The sequence below is a fragment of the Pithys albifrons genome, chromosome 24 (assembly GCF_047495875.1).
Source record: "Pithys albifrons albifrons isolate INPA30051 chromosome 24, PitAlb_v1, whole genome shotgun sequence".
In the NCBI taxonomy this organism is placed as follows: Eukaryota; Metazoa; Chordata; class Aves; order Passeriformes; family Thamnophilidae; genus Pithys; species Pithys albifrons.
Genome location: NC_092481.1, coordinates 5,437,713 through 5,458,168, shown reverse-complemented (window position 1 = coordinate 5,458,168; position 20,456 = coordinate 5,437,713). Strand labels below are relative to the sequence as shown.

General features: G+C 46.5%; 1 protein-coding gene across 1 annotated transcript; it reads left to right on the top strand.

Moving 5' to 3' along the window:
- Window positions 1-3,563: 3,563 nt before the first annotated feature.
- Window positions 3,564-19,842, top strand: LOC139682301 (protein argonaute-4). The gene is made up of 18 exons (XM_071576510.1): window positions 3,564-3,997; window positions 6,475-6,640; window positions 7,316-7,436; window positions 8,406-8,587; window positions 8,986-9,122; window positions 9,202-9,336; window positions 9,562-9,649; window positions 10,052-10,199; window positions 10,284-10,403; window positions 10,603-10,731; window positions 10,881-11,014; window positions 11,533-11,717; window positions 11,980-12,139; window positions 13,168-13,483; window positions 13,813-13,947; window positions 14,688-14,789; window positions 14,995-15,194; window positions 16,174-19,842. The coding sequence occupies exons 1-18, from the start codon at window positions 3,979-3,981 to the stop codon at window positions 16,280-16,282; spliced, it is 2,586 nt and encodes an 861-aa protein (XP_071432611.1). The 5' UTR covers window positions 3,564-3,978; the 3' UTR covers window positions 16,283-19,842.
- The last annotated feature ends 614 nt before the right edge of the window (window positions 19,843-20,456 follow it).

Genomic DNA, 20,456 nt, shown 5'->3' with positions numbered 1-20,456 from the left:
GTGACATTTCCCATCCTTATGAGGCCTCTGAGGGTCTTCATCAGAGTCATGAAATCACAGAATGGATTGGGTTGGAAAAGACCTCTGAGATCATCAAGTCCAACCCTTGGTCCAACTACCAGATCATGGCACTCAGTGCCACGGCCAAGCTCAGCTGAAAAACCTCCAGGGATGGGGAATCCACCCCCTCTCTGGGCAGCCCATTCCAATGCCTGAGCACTCTCTAGAAAAAAATTTTTCTGCTCTCCAACTTCAATTTCCCCTGGCAGAGCTTGAGCCCATCGTGCCCCCTTGTCCTACTGCTGAGTGCCTGGGAGAAGTCTTGGTGGTCTCCTCTCTGTGTAGCTCCCCCAAATTTGATGTGACCCCTTTGCAAACTTCCTTCAACACAATACAGGTGGTTAAGAAGTAACTGGGTGTTGTTGCCTTGCTGGCTGCCTCAGTTCCCCTCCTCGTTACTTCTTTAGATCACTTGGTTTGTCTCTCTGTAATTTCTATGCTGTAAATACTATCAGTTCTTGTTACAGCTCTAAATCCTGACACCACCTCCATGTCCTGTCTCCAGGTGACCCTGCAGGTGGGAGCACACAGAAGGTTGTGGATGTTGACACAGCTCTGAGTGTCAGCAGTGTCCTATTTACAGGATAAAAGATAAGCATCTTCCCTTGGCTTCTGTGCAGCCACACTCTGGGTTGAATGAAGGTTTGAACCTTTTGGGTAAATCCTTTCAAATTTTTCCCTTGAATTTCTCAGTAGTTTATACCCCTCTACATATGGAGAATTTAAATTTTACTTCTAATAAGTTATTGGTCTCACTATGTAGTTGTTTAATGGCTTGATTTCTTAACCTTGCTGCTTTCTGCTCCTTAAGGTAAGAAAATAAAGGATTCTGAAGTCAGAAAAACTTACTGAAAACATGTAAGTCAATGAAGAACTACTCAGCAGATGAAAATCACTTCATATTCTAGTACAGAACCAAGTCAAGTATGAAAATATTCCACTTTATCCCACTACTACATTGAGGTTTGTGTTTTGTTTCAAGTAATGGCCTTGTACACCAGGAAAAGGCTTAGACAATAGTGAGGTGATTGGAGCTTTTGTTAGGAAAAGTTACAAAAGTTTTTTACATTTAGGGAATTGGTATAAATGGATTTTGAGTTTTTACAATCCCTACTAAGTAAATTCACTACCTTAAATTAAAAAAAAATTAAATCTCAGAGCCAAGTAAAATACAACTTGTCCAGTACAGAGCAAAACATGAGCAACTAAAATTAGGGATGTTTGGCACTTTTCATCCTTACATTTGCTTTATAGAACATATTGCTGAGGTATTTCCTTTCGTGTCAGCCAGTGGGAATCTGCTGTCACTGAAGGCAAGCCCAAAATAAAAATGTGTTTTGGAGTGTTTGGTACCAGCCACAGTTTCGTGAGGGACAAGGAGCAGATGAACTGATCTGAACCACAGCTCTGCTGCAGGAGATACAGGAATTAATTTAATAATTAGTGTTTAGTAATGGGGGACAGATGCTGGTTCTGCACAAAAGCACCTCCTCAGAGCTGTGCACTTGTTGCTGTGTCAGGAATAGTTCAGAGTCAGCTGACAAGAAAAAGGTGGCAAAAAGATTGGCCACAACCCTTATTAGGTAATTTCTGATCCTGAGTTGTTACTCATACCTGGCACACAGAGCCAGTGGAACAGGTAAACCTTTGCCATTCAGGAGGTTCTAAACTAACCACAGACTCAGCACTTCATAAAGCACCATATTAAGACATTCCTATTTTTAAAAAGCTCCTTCCCCAACCTGTAGCAGGTGAAGTGTTTAGAATCAAATACTCAGAACAAAGCCTGTAATAATTATCATCTGTCACTCCCAAATCAACTCTTGCCCCTGGAAATGTGGCTGTTTTCAATATAAGAGTGGGTTGAAATATAGAAATGAGTTTCTGATCACTCTGGCACTCAGGATGTCTCAATATGTACAGAATATTTACCAAGTTAATTGAATTTATAATGGTTTAATTATAGGCTTTGTTTGTCATACTCAGCATTTTACAGGTTTGAACCTTTGTATTGCAGATTTCTTGAGGCAGAGATTGTATCTTTGGTGGGGTTTTTTTAAGTACTATTTGTGTAGCCCAACATACATGTTTTTTATACATAGATATGCTGAATATTAGCATGGAAATGTTGCCAGACACCGTGGGGTTTGTTACTGGTCTTGTAAAACTGGTGTTCATCAGCTGCTGTCAGGGAATTATATGAGTATCTCAGATCTGTAGGAGAATCCCAAATTTCATTTCTTTTTCAAATGGGTTTTTGATGTTTCAGCTCGGAAAATACCAACCCTGCAGGTCAAAAAAGGCAAATAAAGTGGACTAGGCATTTATTATTTATGAAATGTTTTGACTTCTGATCTTCTGGTGAGTCAGCAGAGAGTTGCTGGCTGAACAGAACCTGGGAGGTGCACACGAGAGCAGCTCCCTAAAACAGCATAAGCTGCTTAAAAAGGCAAAAAGTCTGTAGTGCCTTAATTTAAGGGCACTTGGCTGGAGGTGTTGGCTTTTAAAAAAAGAAAAATGCATTGTCTGTTACCCACTGCCTTGACAGGGCTGGGGATCCTGTGGGAGGGACCAGCACGGGGGCCACGGGGGGGTGACCCCAAGAGCTGACACAGTGACCAGTGGGACATAGCCGGTCCCCAGGCAGGGTCACCTGAGCAGGTGGCACAGGAACGTGTCCAGATGGATTTGGGATGTCTCCAGAGAGGGAAACTCTGTGCTGACCCTGGGCAGCTGTTGTACCCTCCATTGGAAGTTCTTCCTCACGTTGAGGTGAAACTCGTTGTGTTTTAGTTTATAACCATTGTTCCCAGGCACTCAGCAACAGGACAAGGGGGCACAGCTCAAGCTCTGCCAGGGGAAATTGAAATTGGAGAGCAGAAAAAGAATCTTTCCAGAGAGAGTGCTCAGGCATTGGAATGGGCTGCCCAGAGAGGGGGTGGATTCCCCATCCCTGGAGGTTTTTCAGCTGAGCTTGGCCGTGGCACTGAGTGCCATGATCTGGTAAAGGGACTGGAGTTGGACCAAGGGTTGGACTTGATGACCTTGGAGATCTTTTCCAATCCAATCCATTCTATGATTCCTCACCCTGTTGCTGGACAAGAGAAAAGAGCCTTTCCAGTGGTGCCCAGCAACAGGACGAGGAGCAATGACCATAAACTAAAATAATTCCTCAACACGAGGCAGAACTTCTTCCCATGGTGGCTGGAGAGCTCTGCAGCAGCAGCCCGGGAAGGGCGCGTCTCCCTCTCCGGAGACATCCCAACCCGACCTGCTTCCTGTGCCACCTGCTCCAGGTGACCCTCCCTTGACAGGAGGGAAAGTCGGACTGGGCAACCCCCTGGGAGTCCCTTCCAACCCTCCCAAATATTCTGGGATTCAGAACCGTCACCTGTTGCAGCCGCGGGGCCGCGCGGGCGGCGTGCGCGCTCCCGCGGGCTGGGGTGGTGTGGGGGGGCGGCGGCGCGTGCGCGAGCCGGCGGCGCCGGGCAGCGCGGAGCGGCCTCTGCTTCCTCCCTTATCCTCCTTCCCTCCTCTTCCTCCTCCTCCTCCTCTTCCTCCTCCTCGTCGTCAACCCCCGTTCCCGGGAGCGCGCCCCGGGGGCGCGCGCTGGCGGCGGCGGGGGCGCGCGCGGGCTCGGCGGGGGCGCCGCGCGGGGATTGTTCGCGCCGCCGCTCGGGGAAGCGGAACGCGGGGAGCGCTCCCCGCCGCGCCCCCGCTGCCGCCGCCGCCTCCTCCACCACCTCCTCCTCGTCGTCCGCCGCCCCCCGCCCCGCCGCCCCCGTGTCCGCGCCGGGCGCCCACCCCGCCGCCAATATTCCCGAGATCAAGCGCTACGCGGCGGCGGCGGGGCCGGCGGCGGGGCCCGGGGCGGGCGGCGGGGCCGGCGGCGAGAGCAGCGAGGCCGCCGCTGCCGCCATGGAGGCGCTGGGACCCGGTGAGAGCCGCGGGGGGGGCGCGGGGCCGCGGCCTGCCGGGCCGAGACAGCGGGGGAAGGAGGGAAGGAAAGAGGGAAGGAAGGAAGGAGGGAGGCCGCGGGCCCGGGAAGGGGTTCCCCGGCACCGCCGGGCCCCGCTCGGAGCCGCCGGCGCGGAGGAGCCGCAGCGGGTCCGAAACTTTGCGCGGGGGGGTTCGCGGGTGCCCTCCCGGCCCCGGCGCTGCCGGGGGGACCCGGCTGGGCCTCCCCCGGGGTGAACGGGACGGGGCTGTGATGGCACAGCGGTGCGAGCCCTGCAGCCTGTGCGGTGATAAGTTTTATATTTGACATTGAGCTGTTACTGAGAGTTTAAGGTGATGCCGTCTGAAAATATGGTTGTTTATTTATTTAGCAAACTTCGTTTAAATATTGGTGGGTTTTTGCATTTGGCTCTTTCCTGCCCGTGCCTTATTCCAAGATTATTCGTCCATCAAATGCCTGCAGGATGTTCTTCTTGCCCTCAGTGCCCTGCGCACCTGACCCATCGAGTTCCCATTCAAACGATTGGTGTAATCGAAGTGGCGTTGATTTTGGTGTGATAGGAAATGTTTATTGACACAAAGGTGCAATTCCAGAAGAATCCAGAGTTTGAGGTAGCGAGGGCTGACTCAGAGCCTGCTGTATGTGTGTGATGTATGGTGGCCTCCTTGACTTCCAGCTGAAGCAGATCCTCTTTCAGTTTTGAAAACTGTTTCCTGTCTGAAGCAACACTGTTGAGCTGCTTTCAGTATAATTGAAGAAATTGAAATACAGCAGCACATCCAACCCTAGTCAGGCTGATCAGGTAAAAATCCTGTGACGTGAGGGAATCCCGGCTTCAGACAGGAAAACAGCTTTCAGCTGATTCTCTGGAATGCTTTGGGAAAAAACTTTAGGAAGAAGGAGATTTAAGTTTTACCTCCTTTGGTCAGAACCGAGGGCAGCATTGCTGTGCCTGTTTGCAGAACTTGTCAATACTGAGGGAGAAAAATAGGTAAATATAGTTGTCATTTAATCTCTCGCAGGAGGTCAGTGCCTGCACTTCCTTCAGACTAATTAGCATGGGATTAATGGATCATCTCTCGTATCCAAATAAGCACAGCAAACTTTGATTGCCCTCGATGATTCACACTTGTCAAGACAGCTGTAGCTTTATAAGCACTAACTGTACCCCACAACCGGTCTGACCGTGGTGCTGAGAGCTGGTCCAGGACAGACCACGATCCATCAAGAGGGTGTGGAGCAAGGAATGTGTCCTGAGGGTGTCAGTGGCCCTGACAGCCCCTGCCCCTGTGGCTTTGGGGAGCTGATGTGGCAGTGGGCTCCAGCTGCTTACACGCTCCATATTCCTTCTGCTCAAAACTATTCCAGGGCTGGTGTCCTCAGATTGGTAATTCTATTTCATAATGCAGTAACCAGTGGGTGGTTTGTAAATCCAGTGTGGAATCTCCTTAGATTTGGTCCCGAGTTCTGTTTGTGATTGTGTTGAAGTTTACCCAAATGTCAGTTACCTTCCTCTCCTTCCTGGTATAACCTCTGAGCCTCTGACTGACATAGATGCTGTAAGGTTATGACACTAAATGTGCCCTGAGTTTTATGATTGGTTTATTATTGCATTCTTGTGATACTTTATCCCCTCTCCTTTGCCACTCTACAACAGAGGGAAGACACTTTGATCACACTGAGCACTGGCAGATACAGCCAAAGCCATGAAAATACACCAATGCCATTTGCTTTATGTGCAGTGTCAGCTGAGGCTGTGATTGATTTAAAAAACCAGTCAGTTTAATCTTGTTAACATGGTATCTCAGATCTTAACACTTTGAGGAAGGTAACTAAAGGCTTCCCTAGTGACCAGCTTGCCTGTGAGTAACACTTCCAGGAGTCTAAGAATTTCTTCCTTAGAGCTGTTCCTGAAGCTCTTTTATCCAAATAAATTATCTTCACATCTTTGAGGAGTTCATACCTGTTTTCTCCATTACCCTTCTATTTAGAAGAAAGCCTAAACCTGTCCTCACTCCTACCTTTATGTTGGAATTATAAATTGGATCATTAACATCTGAAGTGAAAATAATGACAAAATATGGCTTGTGTGGCTGTTGGTTTATTTTAGAAGTGGAGGTAGAGATGTATTTTTCTTTACATTACATGAAAATACATACTGTCTGCATGGTTGCATTACATCTTAGGACTCTGGTGAAGTTCATAACCACAGTCATGCATAAATGCCAATAAAGTTTTAAGAATGAATTATGGTACCAACCTATACATGCTTTAGGGAGCACATTTTTTTTTTACATGGAAGTTCCAAGCAAGTGGAAGGCTGAGCTTTTTGGGCCACCTCTGTTTGCAATCTCAGAAAGCTCCTTGAGATTTCTGCATGTCAGAAGGTCACTCAAAGCACTGAGAGGTGCATGGAGTGAGCCCACACATCTCACGTGTATTTATTGACTTCCCAGGGCCCCCAGCGAGCCTTTTCCAGCCGCCCCGTCGCCCAGGCCTGGGCACTGTTGGGAAGCCCATCCGCCTCCTGGCCAACCACTTCCAGGTGCAGATCCCCAAGATCGATGTGTATCACTATGATGTTGATATCAAACCAGAGAAACGCCCCCGAAGAGTCAACAGGTAGGAGTTGTTGAATGGAGATTTATTAGTTAAAATTAAGTGTATATGCCTGAATGTAAGGAAGCTCCACATCCTTGGAATTCTCCATCTGCTAAAGTTTCTCTCTGCTCTGTGGTCAGCTTTTCAGTGGACTATTATATTCTCCTTATTTTTATGAAGATGTGTTGCAACTGGCCAGTAATCTGGAAGGCTCTGGGAAATGTACTGAGCATTGAACTCCAGCTGGTTTTATTTTCCAGCCTACAAGTGATTGTCCCTGATAATTGTCCCAGAATCTGTAACACAAACATGTAGCAGCTGAGGGGAGGGAATTCAGCTTGTAGATTTTGGAGTCCACACATGGATGCTCTGTCAGTGGAATCAATCCATGGAGTTCCCCCACCCACCCCAGGGCAGGTGTTTGTGTCTGCTCCTGCTCCCGAGTGTGAACAACTCTCCAGGTTCCTCTGCCTGGTTCAGCTGTAGCTCTGCTGACAACACAGACACCTGTACAGACATCTGTGTGGGACACTTGGGTGTCTTAACCTGGAGGGACCATTTATAGCCCTGGCGTGACCTGAGGGTGCTCATTGGTGTTTCTCAGACCTTTAAGAAAATAAAAAAGGAATTTTAAGCTGTGTAAGACCCTTGCTGGATTTTCTGTTCTTTGCCCTGACTGGATGAATCCCTCTGTAGGGAGGTGGTGGATACGATGGTGAGGCACTTCAAGATGCAGATTTTTGGGGATCGGCAGCCTGGGTACGATGGGAAGCGGAACATGTACACGGCACACCCCTTACCCATTGGCAGGGACAGGGTAAGTGTTGCTCTAAGTTTCTGTGGGAAAACTGTTACAGTGTCATTTGAAAAGTGAACTTTTGTTGACATAAGCCAAAACATTGTCACACGTATTGGTGTGGTCTTGGAAATGACAGGCAGGGCTACTCAGGATCTCTGGGAACTGGTGTTTTACAGAGGTTTGTCTTCCTCAGGTTTTTAATTCCCAGATCTTCAGTTGGAGAATGTCAGTGAGTGAGAACTAACATGTTCTGCTCTTTCAGCTACAAGTAGATTATATTTTTTTCACCCTGATGGAAACTTCCCTTTTCCCTGTCTTAGCCCTCATTCTGTTGCTGAATGATAAAGTCCTTGTAAACAACGACTCCAGTTGGGTTTGGCTGTGCTGTGGAGGTACATCCTCCTGTCCCATGGGAACAACCAGATCTGCTGCTGCAGCCCTGTGTATTCTGGGCTGTGCTCTCCAGCACCCCACAAAACTTCACCCCATGTACTCTTCCTCCCAGGAATCTGGTTATTGCTGTGCCAACAGGAATGCCCAGGATGAGTTCACAGCCCTCTGGGCTGATGGGTTGTGGGAATCATCCCAAGTACTATGCCAGAACTCAGATTTTTGTTTCCCAGTGAGTCTCCTTTTTGACCAAAAGGTTTTCTTGCTTTCCCGTTTGGTTCACAAAACATCTTGCTGTTAATTGGCTGACTTAAAAAAAAGTGACTCACCATTCTCCAGAGCTTTGATGTCACCATACTAATTACTGCTTAAAATTTACATTTAAAGATGCCTCAGTGCAGTTTCTCAGATGAATAAATGATAAACTTTTCAAAGTCCTGAGGAAACCAATTGTCATATTTTAAGGTGATTACACAAACTACTTGTCAAAAATAGATTGAAAGGACACTTAGGAGAAAACTGTACCATTGCTGAGTGCTGTATCTGTGTGCAGTCCATTACCAAAGCTTGTGCTTGATTCTGTTGTGTCCATGGCAGGTGGATATGGAGGTGACACTTCCAGGAGAGGGGAAGGACCAGACATTTAAGGTTTCCATTCAGTGGGTGTCAGTCGTCAGCCTTCAGATGCTGCTGGAAGCTCTGGCAGGGCACCTGAATGAAGTTCCTGAAGATTCTGTACAGGCACTGGACGTGATCACACGGCACCTTCCCTCCATGAGGTGGGTGGCTGTGGGGCCTCCCTCCCTCATTCATCTTCTATCCATGGTAACATTTGTGTTAGTTATTCCTTGCTGCTGCTCTGCTGCCATTGCACTTTCCTGTGGCAGAAGGGTTGAGGATGCAGCTGTGTAATTCAATGCCTGCCTCACAAATTTGCACTAGAATAGGGAAATGTGATCTGAACTCAGGCCTTGTGCCTGGTGGTCATGTTTCTAACAGGAATTCACTGTAGCCTTTCCAGCTGCACTGGAAAGGGAAAGGCTTTGTGTGCTTGCCATAAATGAGCTCTGACAGTTCCAACATGTTGTAGAAATGGGTTTCAAGGGCCGTATATGTCAGTGGAAAAAGATGTATCAGAAAGAAATGATCAAACTATTAATTTTCTTATTTTCTTCAGGTACACCCCTGTGGGTCGCTCCTTCTTCTCCCCCCCTGAAGGTTATTACCACCCCCTGGGAGGGGGCAGGGAGGTCTGGTTTGGTTTCCACCAGTCGGTCCGGCCTGCCATGTGGAACATGATGCTCAACATCGATGGTGTGTAGGAGATTCTGTCTCACTCACCTAACAGGGTTCTTTCTGCTTCTCAGTTAATTGTCCTCTCTTTTTACCTTAGTGTCAGCAACTGCTTTCTATCGTGCCCAGCCTATCATTGAGTTCATGTGTGAGGTCTTGGACATCCAGAACATCAGTGAACAAAGCAAACCTCTGACAGACTCCCAGCGTGTCAAGTTTACCAAAGAAATCAGAGGTAAGGCTTATCCTAAAGCTGCTGCAACAAAATGCTGAAAGCTGCTCATATTATGTTGTAGTGAAAATTTGTGAGGCACTTTGGATGTTGGCCTGTTCTGATGCCTTCATCCTCCTCCAAGTTGGTTCCTGTGCCTGAATTTATTTTCATAGAATCATAGAATCAATTGGGTTGGAAAAGGCCTCCGAGATGATCAAGTCCAACCCTTTTCTGTTGGGTTTTCAGGTCTAAAAGTAGAGGTTACCCACTGTGGCCAGATGAAGAGAAAATACCGAGTTTGCAACGTTACCCGGCGACCAGCCAGTCACCAGACGTACGTATCAAGCACTTCCTGGCAATTTTTTAACTCTTGAACCTATTAAATATATTTGATATATTGTTTATGCAGGAATAAACATGATTCTGAGATGAAGCAGCTGTGTGGCTTTACAGGAGTGTTTGGTTGTAATGGTTTCAACCACTGCTTTATTTCCTTCAACCCGAGGAAAATTGAGCAGTATCCTGGCTTTTAAATGGAGTTATCAAAGGCTCTAATTTTTGAAACAGCTAAAATATGAAATATCCAGTATATAGTCTATAAAATCTTTTCAGTAGAGATCCAGTAGCTAAGGAAAATAAAGGTTTGCAACATTCCTTGTCTGGAATAGTTTTTCCATACCATTTTTTCCTTAAAAAAATTCTTGGAAAGTCTAACCAGAACAAATGTCCTTTCTAGGTTCCCTCTGCAGCTGGAGAACGGGCAGGCCATGGAGTGCACAGTAGCTCAGTATTTTAAGCAGAAGTACAGTCTGCAGCTGAAATACCCCCACCTGCCCTGTCTCCAAGTGGGACAGGAACAGAAACACACCTATTTGCCGCTGGAGGTGAGGGTCTGACTCTTGTAGTGTGGTGTATCCTCTGTTCAACCTGTTAAAGGGTGTCACAGCACCCCTTGCCCTCCCCTGCAGGTGTGCAACATTGTGGCTGGCCAGAGGTGCATCAAGAAGCTCACGGACAATCAGACATCAACCATGATCAAAGCCACAGCCAGGTCTGCCCCAGACAGGCAGGAGGAGATCAGCAGACTGGTGAGTGCTCTTCCCACTGCACAGTCCATGTTTGTCACTCCCCGTGGCTCTTCCAGAGCATGGGGACAGGTAATGATAAGCACAACAACTGAGACATCAAAAAAGGCTGTTTAAAACAAATCCTTTTAAACAGAAAGCAAAGAGGGCAGAGTCACCTGAAGGTTTAATGCAGTGACATCAGTACTTCTCTTGTCCCCAGGTGAAGAGTAACAGTATGGTTGGTGGGCCTGACCCATATCTGAAGGAGTTTGGAATTGTTGTCCATAATGAAATGACAGAGCTGACAGGCAGAGTTCTGCCAGCCCCAATGCTGCAGTATGGAGGCAGGGTGAGTTTCCATGTCTTGTCCTGAGGTTATTGACATTCATGAGGTGTTTTATGAATCTTTTCATGAGGTTTCCCCTGTGTGAGCACTGTTGGGGTACACTCAAAGCAGAGCAGCACTTGATTTTTAATTTGCCTTTGTTTTTTACCTAGAACAAGACTGTGGCCACACCAAACCAAGGCGTGTGGGACATGAGAGGGAAACAGTTCTATGCTGGCATTGAGATTAAAGTTTGGGCTGTTGCCTGTTTTGCTCCTCAAAAACAATGCAGGGAAGACTTGCTAAAGTAAGTATTTTACTCTTTGTTCTGGATTCTATTTCAAAGTTTATTTTTCTCATGTTTCTGAAAGGTGATGTGCAGTCTAGGTTGATTTTAATGCATCTAATAGTAAAAACAACTTACACCACATTTTTCCCCTGTCCTTCAAATTAATCTGCAGAATTCTAAAGAGAGAGGTTGTGTGAACCACTGCCTGGCAAAAATCGTGGTTACTGTAATGCTCAGATAGGTTTGGTGGATGAGTAAAAATCTACCAGATTATCAGTACTAGTTTGGGAATCTGCCTCAGGGTGTTCAACTCCAATATCTGTCTGTTTCTGTAAGACTTGTAAAATTACAGAAGCTGATGAACTTCCTCAGAGAGGATTAGAGTCGTATTAGTGAGCTCCTGATAGGGATAGAATTTCCAAAAAATAATTACTGTACTGCTGTGAAGTAGCAAGAGCAGCTTAGTCCTGGTTGATAAAACTGATGGCAAAGTGACCCACAGTGGAAAGGCCAGGGCAAATCCATTTCTATTTCAGGAGTTTCACAGACCAGCTGCGCAAGATCTCCAAGGATGCTGGGATGCCCATCCAGGGCCAGCCCTGCTTCTGCAAGTATGCCCAGGGTGCAGACAGTGTGGAGCCCATGTTCAAGCACTTAAAGCTGACCTATGTTGGCCTGCAGCTCATCGTGGTGATTCTGCCTGGGAAGACACCTGTGTATGGTACGAGAAGGGGCTGTCAAGTCATAATGGGTTGTACTGCAAGTGAGTAGCAGGAAGGAGGGAATTTGTTCCCTTTAAAATGGTGTTTTGGAATGGGTTTATCTGGTTGGAGAACTTGTATATTACCAAACTGAGCCTTTGTCAGTGAAGTTTCAAGGACCTGAATTACAGTAACATTTGTAAAAAAATAAAATAAGAGCAAGCATATGGAGCTACTGCCTCTTGGGGTAATTGGAACCACTGACTTATTTTTCTGTCACAGCTGAAGTCAAGAGGGTTGGAGACACTCTTCTGGGCATGGCCACACAGTGTGTTCAGGTAAAGAATGTGGTCAAAACCTCACCACAAACTCTGTCCAACCTGTGTCTGAAGATCAACGCAAAGCTGGGAGGAATCAACAATGTGCTGGTGCCTCATCAAAGGTGAGATGCAATTGAAAGCTCTCCTTGATGTCTGGATTGTCAGACAAAGTGGTGTCCTTTTGTTGTGTTTGCTGAGATGACACCTTTCAAAATAAAACACGCTTTAGAAATGCCCACAGTCTGGAGTGGACAGAGGATGATGTGTCTGCATCCACAGTCTGTCCAGTCAGCCCTGAGCCAACCAGAGTCAGAGCCATCCAGAGTGCATGGGAAAACAAGCTCACCAAGGCTTTTTTTTCCCCATATCTGTCTTTCCTGCCCTTGAGTTCACTGTCTGCCTTTTCTCTTGCCACCTCCTAAAGCATCCTGTGTTTTCTTTCAAATTGAAAGAGAAAGAGTGAGGAGGAATGACTTTCTGATCAATGCTTGTAACTCAGTCTGCCTTTGATCCTGTCCTTTTCATTTTGTGTTCTCTCTGGACTGTAAAAGCTTGATGCAGAAATCCTTGTCCTTAAAGATTCTTCTTTAATTCTGTTCAATGGTTTGGACCTTCCTTGGCTGTAATTATGTTTTTTTGTTCTTCATTCTCCTTCTTTGTATTATTTATTATTATTAGTTTTTAAGGAGACTGTGAGAGTTGGGGCTGTTCAGCCTGGAGAAGAAAAGGTTGTGTGGAGGCCTCACAATTCCTTCTAGTGTCTGAAGGGACAGATGAGGAAACTGGAGAGGGACTCTTCATCAGGAACTGGAATGATAGGACAAGGGGGAATGGGTTCAAACTGAAAGAGGAGAAATTTAGGTTAGGTATATAGGAGAAATTCTTCCCTGTGAGGGTGGTGAGGCCCTGGCACAGCTTTCCCAGAGAAGCTGTGGCTGCCCTATCCCTGGAAGTGTCCCAAGGCCAAGCTGGATGGGGCTTGGAGCAACCTGAGATAGTGGAAGGTGTTTTGGAATTGGTGGGTGGAACAAGATAATGTTCCTGCCCATGGCAGGGTGGGTGGAACCAGATAATATATAAGGTCCTTTCCAACCCAAACCATTCTGAGATCTCACAATTCTAACAAACAAACCTTAACCTTCCCAAACAGGCCTTCGGTGTTCCAGCAGCCCGTGATCTTTCTGGGAGCAGACGTGACCCACCCGCCGGCCGGGGATGGGAAGAAGCCGTCGATCGCGGCCGTGGTGGGCAGCATGGACGGGCACCCCAGCCGCTACTGCGCCACCGTGCGCGTGCAGACCTCGCGCCAGGAGACCTCCCAGGAGCTGCTCTACAGCCAGGAGGTCATCCAGGACCTCACCAACATGGTGCGGGAGCTGCTCATCCAGTTCTACAAATCCACGCGTTTCAAGCCCACCAGGATCATTTACTACAGAGGGGGAGTGTCGGAAGGGCAGATGAAACAGGTATTGTCTGATCGTTGCTTGTTCATGAAAAGGTATTTGCCCTTGAATATATGTTTATGTGGATTACAAGGGATTGGCCCTGGGAAAAAAAGTATATATGTGGGAAAATTATTGTTGGAGATAACTATTGGGAAAATTAAGTTTCATTGAGTTTTCCTGGGCAATAGGAAAACTCAGGTTTTTTGGGGCAAAAATCTTTCTTGGCTACTACACAATGTGCAGTTTTTCTGTCTGATCGTGGTTCTTACAACGTGGCATTTGTACACAGGAAAAAATTAATATTGTGTGTACTGGATTCATCATTTTATATTTAAATCTTCTACTTGTAGGTAGCTTGGCCAGAGCTGATCGCCATCCGGAAGGCCTGCATTAGTTTGGAGGAGGATTATAGACCAGGAATAACCTACATTGTTGTGCAGAAAAGGCACCACACCAGGCTATTCTGTGCTGACAAAACTGAAAGGGCAAGTACTGACTCCATGACTGGGAGGTGATGGCACAGGAAAGTGGGATTGTTTGGTTCTATGGGGTGGGACCCATCCTGCCCACTAAAGCTGGGTGGTAACAGGCTTTCCTTCCCAAAATAACCAGTTCCTCCCTTTTTTATTGCTCTACATCAGATGGAACAGCTTGTTCCCAGCCCCTTTTGGAATAGGTGTGCTTTGTATCCTGGTGTTTGAGTACCTGGAGCTGTGTCCTGGGTTTTTATAGGCCAGGATTCCTGACTCTGAGCTGACCTAGCTGTTCCCTGTTCTGTCTCTGGGTGCATCCAAGTTGTGGCTGTGGCACAAATCCACAGGCCAGCTGAGGAACCTTCTTTAGGAAAGCTTTTCATCTCAGGTTTGCTTAAAAAAACCCAGATCTCCAGGATGTGAGGGCAAACAAGGGTATGAAATAAATTTATCTCAGAAACCTGAATTTTCAGATCCTGAATTACTTGTGTAGGCTTTATCCCACTCTGCAGCTTTAATGGTGCTGGCAAGGATTTTATTTTCCTCTGATGACACACCAGCTGGATTTGGTGAAGTTTCTAAAAATGAACTCACAAAGAACATTTTCATTTCTCCCATGTAAACGACCTTAATATTTTTCCACCTTTTTGAGCAATAAATTCTCCAGCAGCTTTCAGTAGAACCTCCCTTAGGAGGTAGCTTTGGGTCACTTCCAAAAAACCCATGGGCTAATAATAAACTTTCCTCACTAGGTGGGTAAGAGCGGCAACGTACCAGCAGGCACTACTGTGGACAGCACCATCACACATCCTTCTGAATTTGACTTTTACCTCTGTAGCCATGCAGGAATTCAGGTAATGTCAGCTCTGCTGTGCTCAGGCTGTGGGATTAAATCCTCATAGTTGTTCCCATGAGGAATGTCAATTCTGTTGGTAGCTTGGCAGACACAGAGTGCAGCTTGGCACTGACTCCTCGGTGCCTGCTGGATGGTGCAGCCTGCAGGTACTACCTCTGTGGCTGCTCTTGCTCTCCAGCTGATTGCTCACCTGTTCTCCACAGGGAACCAGCCGGCCCTCCCACTACCAGGTGCTGTGGGATGACAACTGTTTCACTGCGGATGAGCTGCAGCTCCTCACGTACCAGCTGTGCCACACCTACGTGCGCTGCACCCGCTCCGTCTCCATCCCCGCTCCCGCCTACTACGCCAGGCTGGTGGCATTCCGGGCCAGGTACCATCTCGTGGATAAGGATCATGACAGGTAAGGAGTGGCCTCACCATGCTGGTAGCCAAGTAATGACCCAAGTTTATTGAGGTGCTGGAGCGGGTCCAGAGAAGAGCAACAAGGCTGGTGAAGGGACTGGAGCACAAGTCCTATGGGGAGAGGCTGAGGGAGCTGGGGGTGTTTAGCCTGGAGAAGAGGAGGCTCAGAGGTGACCTCAGCACTGTCTAGAACTACCTGAAGGGAAGTTATAGCCAGGTGGGGGTTGGTATAGGGGTCTCCAAGTGTTGGGGTATGCCCTTTAGTCCCAGGCAGGGGGGTGCCGTGGATGTCGGTCAGAAGAGCTCAGGCACAGCAGACATCAGAAGGCTTGATCAGAAGGCTTACAATTTAGAGAGTTTATTCAAGATAGTTAACAGACAGATCCTCACAGCTTGTAGTAGTAGTAGTAGACAGTTCTATTAGATGATCTAATCCTCATGCAGTAACATCCACACCTTTTATGTTCTCTCACATCCAGCATGCCATGACATAATTGGTTAACCAATTCACCTTACATACACCACAGCCTCTCATTGGTCACAAGCCCCCACACACACACTACAAGTAGCTCTGTTCTCTTTAAGGGAGAACTGTAACCTGCTTTCCTTAAGGGATGCACTCACTGTCACCCCCCACAGCTTGGTCTCTTCTCCCAGGCACTCAGCAATAGGACAAGGGGGCACGATGGGCTCAAGCTCTGCCAGGGAAAATTGAAGTTGGAAATCAGAAAAGAATTCTTTCCAGAGAGAGTAATCAGGCCTTGGAATGGGCTGCCCAGAGAGGGGGTGGATTCCTCATTCCTGGAGGTTTTTAAACTGAGCTTGGCCGTGACACTGAGTGCCATGATCTGGTAAAGGGACTGGAGTTGGAGCAAGGGTTGGACTTGATGATCTCGGAGGTCTTTTCCAACCCAATCCATTGGGATTCTGTGACCCTGAGCTTGTCCCAGTTGCTCACAGTGTGTGTCTGCTCACAGCGCCGAGGGCAGCCACGTGTCGGGGCAGAGCAACGGCCGCGACCCGCAGGCTCTGGCCAAGGCCGTGCAGATCCACCATGACACCCAGCACACCATGTATTTCGCTTGAGAGCACCTGGGAAGATGAGGCAAAACAACAACCCACGCAGTCCTGAAGTGTTTGGAAGCCTCCTGCTCTAGCCAGGGCCCGGGGTTTCGGACTGCCCACTACCAGCAGCTCCGGACAGTCGCACTGAATCTGTTCTTCACTGCAACGTCTGATGCACCAACACAATTGAGCCATTTGTTTCATTGTTTTCTGTACTAGAAATCCATAGACTTGTCTTTTCTGATGCATTGGACTGAATTTTTACCTCAAAGCGCAAAGGCTGATCATCCTGAAGTTTTTCAAGGACTTGGCACGAAAGGTTTCTATCGAATCTTTTGCTAGCTGTGGTTTTTAAGTTCTCCTCATCCCATGAGCTGACAGTGACTGCTGCCCTGTCTCCGTGCCCTGCTTCGTGAGTATGATGTGATGGCAAAAATGTTCTATCCAGCTCGCTGTAATCCTTCTGTCGTGTGGGGCCATAGATTTTTTAATGGAGATTTTAGATTTCACTACTGTAAATGCCTTTTAACAAACATAACTTTCACAGGTATTGCAGTTTTTTGTCAGTTTTACTAATTATCTTTTTAATCTCTGCAGACTTGGGCTGCAAAGCAATTGCACTATACTGCGAGTTAATAGGTGGTTCTTGTTCTGTGAATGTGTAATATAACCAATAGTGATGCCTGTCAGTAGATTTTAATGATAATGGTTATAAATAATACTGCCATGGTATCGTAACAAGTACTGAACCATCATTTCCCCCCTCTAAAAATGATAAAACAAAAAAAAAAATTTAGCTTTTAGGTATTTTGCAAACTTTTACAAAAGTGCCCACTTTATGCTGCTGTGTGGTTTGATAAATCTAAGTGATTTTAAAACTTTTTTCTCATAGAAGGTTTAACTTTGGCAATAAATCTTTGTTTTTTAAGCCCCCCCAACAGTGTAATTTTCTAGCTGAGGATCGTGCATGAGTTTAACCAACATTCTCGTGTCGTTTTCTGAACACACAATTTGGCAGTTTCTGAAACTAATTAGAAAAGACGCATTTCCATGCTTTTTTTAAGAATTATTTTTAACTGTTTTATATTCACTGTTGGTGTCCTGTCTACAACATTTTTTATAAGCTTGGAAACTGGGTGTTCCGTGTAGGAAAGGCCAACGTGTACAGTCGAAATGTATTGTGTGACAGGCAACCTGAGGACTTGTACCAGCATTTTGAACTGTTTTTTTTCCCTGGGAATTTGGGTTGCCCACACAACTGCATTCACAGCATGTTGAACCCATGTGAGTCTCAAATACTGATTCTGTCCCAGCCTATAAATTAGGAGTTTTAATCTGCTTGGCTTTTTTTCAGATGCAAACCTGTAAGCCAGACCCAGGGGCCTGGTTTCCCTGGGTATTCCTGCAATCCATGAACATAGTAATTTAAGACTAGATTCCTCTTAGCATAAACCTGAGTTAGTGCTACTGTAAACCTGAGTTAGTGCAGATTAAAGCTTATTCCTAAACTGAGGAGGAGTTTGAGAAGCCCAAGGATTGCACTGTGGTCTCTGATACTCTTGTGGGGTTTGCTGCTAAGTTGTCTGCTGTCCCAAAGCTTAGAAACCAGCCCCCCCAAATTTCAGCAATAGGAAATGCTGTTTCCTTCAGTCTTTAAGCTTGTAAATAAATGAAAGTTTACATTTCTAAATGCTGTTGTTTTCAGTTGTACCAGAGTACACTGAACTTATTCAAGCAGTTTTATAACCTCCTTGACAGTAGAACGTCTCATAAATTAAGGTTAACCTCTTTTCATTTCTGTTGAAAATGGGACTGAAGTGAACCCTGCCCCTGGCATGTGCTGGGGCAGGTTTAGATTGAAAAAACAGATTCTTTTTAGTTTTTTATTTTTCTTTTAAAGAATACCTCACTTGTGTAATAAAATCAGGACATGTGGGTGGGAGACTGACCGCTGCTTTTCTCAGTACTCGTTCAGGGAGAAGACAAAAAACCCCTTTTTAGAGTGAACTCTGACTGACCCAACACACACAGAGAACTTTGGCACCTTGAAAAGCACCTGAGCACCTGATGGAGGTGGTGGGATCCAAGATCCCTGTTTTGAGCTTGTGCACTAGCAATGGGGCTGTTTTGGTAAGGGTGCACAAAAAATTAATTAATTTTATCACCAATTAGTTGTCCAGTGCCAAGCACTCCTAGTTGAGACTGAGGGAAGGGAGAGCCTCTCCTTGGTTTGCCTGTGACTGGATATTTGACCTCAGACCAGGTAAGAGCCCTGGGCCAGCACCTGAGCAGGGCTGGTGTGAGCCCACCCTGGGCACAGGGCTGGAGTTTTGGGGAGAAAGCACTGAAGTTCAGGATCCAAGTTGCAGCAGTGCTGCCCTAGGCAGGTCTGAGCCCAAGTCTCGAGGACTTGAGGACCTGGGTGAGCCCTGTGGGCCTGAGTGACTCGTTCTGCATGTGTCAATCAATGGGAAGATGTGCATTCTGTAGCTGTAGTTTTAGGGTGTTTTGTTTTTTCGTTTTGTTTTTGGGTTTTTTTTAAATAATTAAAGCCTGTTGGCCACTGTTTAGCTCTGTGGTGTGAAAGATTTTAAATGTAGCAAAGTTCAAAGAGTTGGGGGAGGGTGTGGTTGACATATTAAAAAAATATTAAAAAAATATTAAAAATGGGGGGAGGGGGCAGAAATCCTGTTTTCCACCCAGTTCTGCTTGCTTTGTCCCTGCTGAGCTCTGAACAAGCTCTGGCAATCCCTTGGTAGCCCATCTCCATCGCTGTGAGTTACCCAGTGTGGTGCTGGAGCTGCATCCCAAGGGAGCAGAGGTGGGATGGACAGACAGGTGTGTCCTGTCCACCCTCAGCTCGGCCCTTTGGAAGGGGAAGGGCCCTCTGTTCAGAGCCAGCATCCAACAGACCCAAACCCCGACCCTTTTGTGGATGTGCTGTAGGAGTTTTCTTGCTCAATAGCGAGGGAGTGACTCTGCTTTCATTTTCAGAAGGCAGGGCCAGAGGGTGTTGGATCCATCCTGATCCTGATCCACTGCAAGTTCCTTTCCCTTTGCACTGGAGGAAAGATCTTGCACTAAATATCACTTACAGATTTTCTTAGACCTTGCTATTGACATTTTCATATTTCTATGTCTAGAGGCTGCAACTTCAATGTAAAATGTTTGCATTTGTTCAGTTTGACTTCTGATGTAATTTTTTGGTTTCTATATTGTTAGACTTGTAATGTTTCAAATGGTATTTTATTAACTTTGGACTGGATGTATGTCTCTAGCAATACGAGGTACTTTCTAAACTGTCCTGGGGGTCACAGCCCTGTGTCGCGATAAGATGCTGGTCGTGTACAATTGCAATGTATTTTCTTTTTTTTTTTTAGCCTGCAGGGATATTTTGTGTTCATGTGTCCAAAAATATTAATAATAATAAAAAAAAAGAATTGGCATTATTGTGCCAAATGTTCTGTTTTTCCTTGTTGCTGTCCAATAAATGCAATGTACAGAGTGAGCAACCGATACCGTTGCCTGTAAACAAATGTCTTAAATTATTTAACTTTTAATTAAAACTTGTACACAACGTGTCACCTGTGGAACTCATTGCCACACCATCTCTATTTCTGGTGCCTTAGGAGTTAGAAAGTGACAGAAATATGGGTGACATCTCCTGAGATCCTGAAGGAGGCTGAAATTGCAAACCCAGGGGAAGGAAGTTCCTTAGTACTTGGGAAATGACAGAGAAATTTTGGTGCTGATGGACTGCACCTGCTTGGAGAGGGGATTCTATATTGGAGAGTCACAATAAATCCAAGAGCTATTTGCTCCATCTTCTCTATGTGAGGTGAGGGTTTGTTTCCTCAGACAGCTGCACTGCACTAAAAATACTGCAGGAAGGACAGGAAAAGCTTTTGGAGGAGGCCGGAACGTGGGAGCTGTGACTTGAAAGCAGGACAGGATTGTCTGAAATTCCTGGCACTTTCCACACCCCAGTGCCAGGTGTTGCTTCTGTTTGCAGGGCTCAGGACTGGTTCTGTTTCCTGGGGGCTCAGGACTGAGGTATTTCAGCCTCAGGCAAACCTGAGGATCCTCATTTCTTCCAAACAATGCTGTGAAGGTCTCATGGATCAAACCCCCTGAGCTTGGAGCTGTGTGATGTGTGGGATTCCTTCTGGGAGTGCAGCACGAGGTGGGAACACTT

Excerpts from the sequence above, each read along its gene's own strand:
- LOC139682301 (XM_071576510.1), top strand. Across the intron at positions 11,718-11,979 it reads TGGGAAGACACCTGTGTATG|CTGAAGTCAAGAGGGTTGGA; the intron begins GTACGAGAAGGG and ends TTTCTGTCACAG. Across the intron at positions 15,195-16,173 it reads GTGGATAAGGATCATGACAG|CGCCGAGGGCAGCCACGTGT; the intron begins GTAAGGAGTGGC and ends GTCTGCTCACAG.